The 6,515-nt window shown below is 39.8% G+C and overlaps 1 protein-coding gene across 9 annotated transcripts in view; it reads left to right on the top strand.

Moving 5' to 3' along the window:
• ERBIN (erbb2 interacting protein) overlaps positions 1-6,515 on the top strand; it is a 119,054-nt gene that overhangs the window by 49,713 nt on the left and 62,826 nt on the right. For all 9 annotated transcript variants that reach the window (XR_001866128.1, XM_017747080.1, XM_017747079.1 and 6 more), the window contains one exon: positions 4,728-4,925. Coding sequence is in view for 8 of the 9 variants with exons in the window: in XM_017747080.1 (XP_017602569.1) it covers positions 4,737-4,925 (189 nt within the window). In the remaining variant the exon portion in view is untranslated. The remainder of the gene's footprint in view (positions 1-4,727; positions 4,926-6,515) is intronic.

Below are 6,515 nucleotides of genomic sequence, written 5' to 3'. Positions count from 1 at the left end.
CTGTCCATATATACTTCGTTTCCACGGGACTCCTGGTTTGAAATATGCTTGTTACAGTAATCCCCGCTGTAACAGTGTCCCACCTGTAAGGGGAAGGGAGAAGCCAAGATTTGTAGATGCTTTTCAAAAGGAATAACTAAAATTAGAGAGTCCACAAAAGCTTATAAAATATTGTTAGTTAATTAAACATGATATGGAAGTCAGTATGTTAGTCCTACACCTCCTAACGTAAGTACACAGCAGTGGGTTTTGGATAAAGGGAGACAGAGAGAGACACAAAGGTGGAGAGAGAGGAAGGGAGAAAGAGATATTACCAGTACTGGCTCCTGCATTGATCCAGCCAGTGGGATGTCCAGGGTCCGGGGGCACCCATGCGCCTGGGCTTGTTTTTGGGTGCCTTTTTAACAGATAAGTGTTCCCTGTCCTGGAGAAAAATTTTGGATTTTCTATGCAAATTAGTCATCATGCACAGTCTGTTATTCTAGGTCTTTGTGGAAATGGGTCAGAGGGCTTTGGTGGTCTTGTTCCTTCCCGCCCCCCCCGCTGTCCATACCTGCTTCTCCACCTCATTTCTGTGTTTGCTGTACTGAGTTGTGCTTATCTCCAAGAGCTAGAATAAGGACATTTGTCCCAGAAAAGTGCTGTCCTACCTCCTTATGGCCCCTTGTCCAGTCATATCTTGCTCTTTCTCACAGCGTGTTACTGCCAACAGTCCTTGTCTGTTGTTACCTGCAGTCCTTGGTTGGTGCCACAGCTATCCTGCTGGTGGTGTTTGAGACAAACACATTAGCCTCTTATCTTCTGGGATTCTGCAGGGGGTCTGCAGGTGTGACTTCACCACATGCAGAAGCTGCCTGAAGCTGCCCCCATGCTGGATGGAGCTAATTCCAGCTGTTTCCAGAATGGACTGACTACTGAGTCAGTCAGTAATCTTGGTAGCACCTCTGTGATAACATATTCAAGGAAGCATTAAAAACAACTGTATAACAGCCAGGTGAGAAAAGTGAGACTATGTGGGACAACCCTGCAGACACCAGGGCCAGTGAAGGAGGGAAAGAAGGTGCTGCAGACCATTGTCCAGGGTGGAGCAGATATCCACCTGCAGCCCATGCACAGTGATGTTTTTCCCTTCCTATTCCTTCAAGAAGTGAAAAAAACCCAAAACAACTCAAGAGCTATATAAAGGTCATAATTTTCCTATTGGCTGTGAACACTGAACCTCAGGTGAACTTGTGTCAAGGCTCTAATGGTTTAGGGAACAAGAGAGTTTTATTTGTGTTTCAGGTTTTTTCTTTTTTTTCCTTTGAGTTCTTTATTATATCTGCCCCATAAAGAATTGGAGTTGTTAAGTGGTGGAGAAAAATAAGCCATCACAACGTTGTAGGTCTGCAAAGCAATTTTATGTTGTTGGATTTGGTACTTCAGGTGGTCTGATGTTGTGGTATATTAGGAAATGAAGATTTTTCTGCCTGCTAGACTTGCCTGTTCTATGGGCAGGAAAAAATTGCTATCCTTTGTGTTCCTTTCTACATTCTGTGTATTTACTCAAACTAAACATGCTCCTATTTGGAGCAATATAAGAAAAGCACATGTTGTATGTGAAATCATGTTTTCCTGTCTCAGATTGTTCTAACTGTGGATTCTCTGATTCCTGATTCATCCATTACAATTTTTCTGCTTGGGCAACTGACCACAAGATGGGTAGACAGAGATAAGAAGTGGTGTGTACGTCTGACTGTTGGTTTAAAAAATGTATATTGTAAGGGGAGTGGCTGTGGGGAATATTTCCTGCCACTATCCTGACGCACCCATTTCCTAGTATTGGCAGCCATCTCTGTAGTAGACCATGAGCGTTAAACAGTTCTTCCTGTATGCGTAGAAGTAAAATTTGAAGAAACATAAAACAATTTTGAATTAAATCACATTGCAGTTTCCTGCCTTCACTTAAATGCAGGTTTTTAGGTTCATTCTGGGTTTTGAAGAGTTACAATTAGGTATATACCCAGGTGCTTTGGAGGGATGGTTGTTTATTTGATACTTAAATATAAGTCTTGACTATTTTGGCTTAAAATGGGAGCTGTGAGTTCAGGTACTTCAAGGGACATGGTAACTGAAGGAGATATGACCCAGCACTGTGGTACTGTACAGGCATTTGTTTACTAATCCGTTTACAGTGCTGTTGATGCATGTGATCTTTTACCAGATCCTTCTTCCCCCACACCTTCTAAAAGCTCAAGGTCTCTCTTACAAAATAAAGGAATAAGCTAGGTAAACTAGGTATATGGGGGTTTTGCTTTGTTAGGCCTTGTAAGTTTTGTTGCTTCAGAAACTGTAGAGACAATGGACAAGTAGGACCCATGTGAAGAGAACAGCTGCTGAAGAAGAGGGGGTGAACAACGTAACGAATGTGCTTTTTGGGTGATTTGAATGACAAGTAGTATCTTTTTTTGTTATTTATATGAAGCTGTAGTAAGCTTTTTAATATTCTGCTTTCAAAATATAATTCTCAGAAGTTGAAATGATTGGACAGAGTGGACTTATTGACTGCTGCAGCTGGTGGGAAATGGGCATGCCTTTCGCTGCCAGACTTCTGGTAATCAATTCACATGTACAATCTCTGCTTCCAGTGCTTGTTTCCATGACACATGTTCTTCTGTTGATACTCCTGTTTAAAGAGACTGCTGTTGACACTTCTTTCAAAAGTGTCATGTTTTTCCACAGCTTTGCCATTCCCTGAACTGCTAGTGAAAAGAGACAAAATTTCTTTTTTGTCAAAGGCTTTTTGGTTTTAGGTGTTGGCCAGGGAATTCAACTTGTGTTTTCACATGCAGTATCAGCAGCTTGGAGAAGGCGTGGGTAACTTGGACCCAGTGAGCACTTCAGCTTCCATAGCATCTTTGGCATCTGTCTGTGGGTGGCTGGAGTATGTCATTCTTGAGCCTGTTCCTGTGGAAGAGGCAGCAGGAGGTTGTGCTATCTGTTTTGCTGACTTGCCCATTTTCTGGACATCCCCAGTGTGAAATTTGCAGTCTCCAAACTCTTTGCATTGCAATACAGTTAAATGTTTTTCTAATTTTTGGATCACTTTTTATTTAAATAATATGGCTGGAGTTTTATGGGAAATACTGTGTTTTGATAATCAACATTGTAATCAAATTCTAGCAACGTGGAAGCATTGTTTAAAAATGAGGTTTTGACTTGCCACTATTCTAATGAAGAGTTATCTTCCATTTTTTTATTGGATGGATGTAGACTCTGACTGTTCACGGTCTGAGTGATAAATTCTACTTCTGGTTAATGAAAACACTAAAGTATAGCAGTCCCTTGATCTGTTGCCACATGAATTATACATACTGTGAAGTATTTGGCAAGCTAAGCTGCACATAGAGGAAAATCCAAGCACATTACTTGTTTTTGTGTCTTAGTGAGAAAAGGGGTCTTGCAGCTTGTGACTTTAGTGCCGTGGGCATGGTATTTTATGTTCTCCCTGTATTATTAACATACTGTCTGAAAGTTGAAGTGCAGTCTGCTAAATGTGTCTGAAAGATTTTTTTGGCACTTGGAGGAGAAAGTTTCCTGTCACCAGTCCAGAAGTTGAAATATAATTTCAGCAGTTAAAAAAAAAGGAGGTAAAAAAGGCATATTTTCATTTGGAGTGTTGGCAGTTTGATTGAGAAAATAAACACTCAGTGCTGCTTTGGAGAAGTATGTATTTTTAGGCCAATTTCCTGAGGAAATGGAGCTGACATGATCGTGTTGTTGGTCTACATATGTTGGTCCTTCTTGAAAAATTGAGTCTGTCATCTAATTTCAGACAAACTTGAAACCTGAGGTGGAATTCTGAAGATTTTGTGAAAATCCATTGCTAATTAGAGAAGGAGACCTAAACTTGTTGCTGAGGAGAAAAGAGGCAAGAACATGGCTAGTGTATGCTGTCAGTAATTAGCTAGTCAGCACCTTTTAGGTTTGTCTTCTCAGGCTGAATAGGAATATTGTAAAGTCATAGAGAATAGAAGGACCTATTGTAACAATGAGTTTAAAGGAAGAAAGATACATTCCCATAGCAAGGTGAGGTTTCCTTGTTCCAGTGTGCACAGCAAGATGTGTTGAAGTTTTCAAAAGGGAATGAAGTTGCAAAAGAGGTCACTTTGTTATCTCTGCTCTTGGAAACCTTTCCTTTTAAACTGCAGATAGAACAGTTGTTGTTTTTTCTTTGTTGTATTCTGACATTAAATGAGGGATTTGGAGTTAGGATATGTGAATTTACATGTACAAAAAAATACCTGATTAGATTCTGTATAGCTACATCTTAATTCTCTGTAGAGGGTGGATTTTATTGTGCTAAACAAAAATATCCCATTAACCTTTGTAAACGTGGGATAAGCTATGTTGTAAAGACACAACTGACAGTTCAGTGCTGTTTCAAAGTTCTCTGATTCTCTGCAGTGTAGGGGTGTGTTAGCTGGTGACAAGTCATATGCTAAACTTTGGCTTTGTCTTCTGGTATCTGTAGGTATGTTAACCCCATTTAATGTCATCAGAGTTCTGTTGTATTTAAAAGAAAGTAAGTACATGCTCCTCACAGTGTCTCATGTGTGTACAAATACATGTGCAAGTACATATATATGCTACTTCTTTTCAGTATTTAGCAGCTGGTGTAAGTTTGAGAAACTGCACACGTATTTCTGAGGTTTTGGTTTTTAAATTGACTGATTTCCATTTTACAGTGCCTGAAAATGACAACAAAGCGGAATTTGTTTTTGCGGCTGGTGCCATGCCGCTGTCTGCGTGGAGAGGAGGAAACTGTGACTTCACTCGATTATTCTCACTGCAGCCTGGAACAGGTGCCTAAGGAGATTTTTACTTTTGAAAAGACCTTGGAAGAACTGTATTTAGATGCTAATCAGATTGAAGAGCTTCCAAAGGTATGTTGGATGGTTTTCCTTTTAGATACACTTATTACGTCTTTACTTCACCAGCTCTGTAGAAACTGTTAGTGTCTAGCTTCAGCTTTTGCGCCATAGTTTGCCTTGAAGCAGCCTTGGTAGACTGGAAGTTTATGCATTCCAGCATGACTGTTTTGTTGCATGGATTGGAATGAAACTGCTCAAGCAACAGATCTGGCCCAAGAGAGTTACAAAGCAGAAAAGACTGACTAATAAATCTATTTCTGTGCACTGAGAAGTGGGCAGGCTACCACTTGCCTTGGTCTAGTCTAAGGTTTAATTATCCGCATGATTAGAAAGATTGCTTGAACATTTATGTTTTGTTCTTTTTTAGGTTTTGGGGTTTTTTTCTTAACTGCAGGGACATGTAATAGCCTACACTTGCTTCAAGTTAATGTGTTTCTGTATTAGAATAAGTCATACTTAAAGGCATATTTCTGAGAAGCTGAAGATTTTTTCCAGCTTTTAAGTAATTTTGGTCATTATATTTTGCTACCCTTTCAATTTTCAAAAGAAAACGCCCCTACATATAAATTCAAATACAGTAAAGAACACGAGCAGGGCGATTAGGGGTAGTGAAGATATCGTCAAAGTGATTTTTATTCATTTGACCAAAATTTTGGCAATTAAACTTTCAGAGAAGAACTGTAGGGGAAGGCCTGTAATATTTGAAATGATCCTGGCCAATATGGAGCCAGAGTTTCAAGCTGTGTATTCCTTTTCCCTTTTACTTAGTCTTCCAACTCTGGAAAAGACTTCTAATTAAGCCATTTCAAATATAAAGGCTGTGATACTTACCAGGCCCTGTCTAGTTTTCTGAAACCCTGTTAACACATTCCCACTCTCACCTTTCCTCTTTGCCCCAGTAGTGTTTTGTGATCTGGCCTTTGTATGCCACAGCAAAACTGGTTTGGGGCTGCTTGTCAACCTGATCACTGAAATGACCCATCAGTGTGTGTGGCTCTTGGTTTTTTTAAATTGCCCTGAATCTTTTCAGAATTCCAGCTTATTTCAACACTCAGTTCTTACAGTATAGCTCCTTAATTTAGCTGACTGGTCAAGGGCAGAGCATGAGCAAACTGGGGTGGAGGGAAAGGTTGTGGTAGAGAAGGAATTGACTTTACATGGAATGTTGGTGTGTAGTTTCAGCTTCAAAACTGACTGGGCATTTGAAATGCTTTCATCCTCCTCCATCTTATATGCTAAATCACATCTGAGAAAGTACCCTGTTTACTCTAGGTGCTGCACTGTGCATTTGAGCTGAAAAGCTCAAACTATAACAGTTTTACTTTCTCTCTCACTCTGATATTTGGAAGAGATCAGATTCTGCAGTAAAATAGTCTTTAATTATGTGACTTCCTGCACTTACTACTAGTAATTATGAATATGTCAACACTAAAAAAGAACAACAAATGAACAACTGCATAGTCAATATGATCTAAAACTCCCTTCCCCCTACATTTTCCTTTAGGGATCTTGCAATTCCTTGTGCTACATGTGCTTTGACCTGAGTTATCAGAGAAATTTCTAATGATTCCAAGAGTCTAGATTATTGCTTTCTAGGGAAAG

This window comes from Corvus brachyrhynchos, unplaced genomic scaffold (genome assembly GCF_000691975.1).
Source record: "Corvus brachyrhynchos isolate BGI_N302 unplaced genomic scaffold, ASM69197v1 scaffold131, whole genome shotgun sequence".
NCBI lineage: Eukaryota > Metazoa > Chordata > Aves > Passeriformes > Corvidae > Corvus > Corvus brachyrhynchos.
The sequence above is the reverse complement of the archived record's forward strand: the minus strand, read 5'-3'. Positions and strand labels throughout refer to the sequence as shown.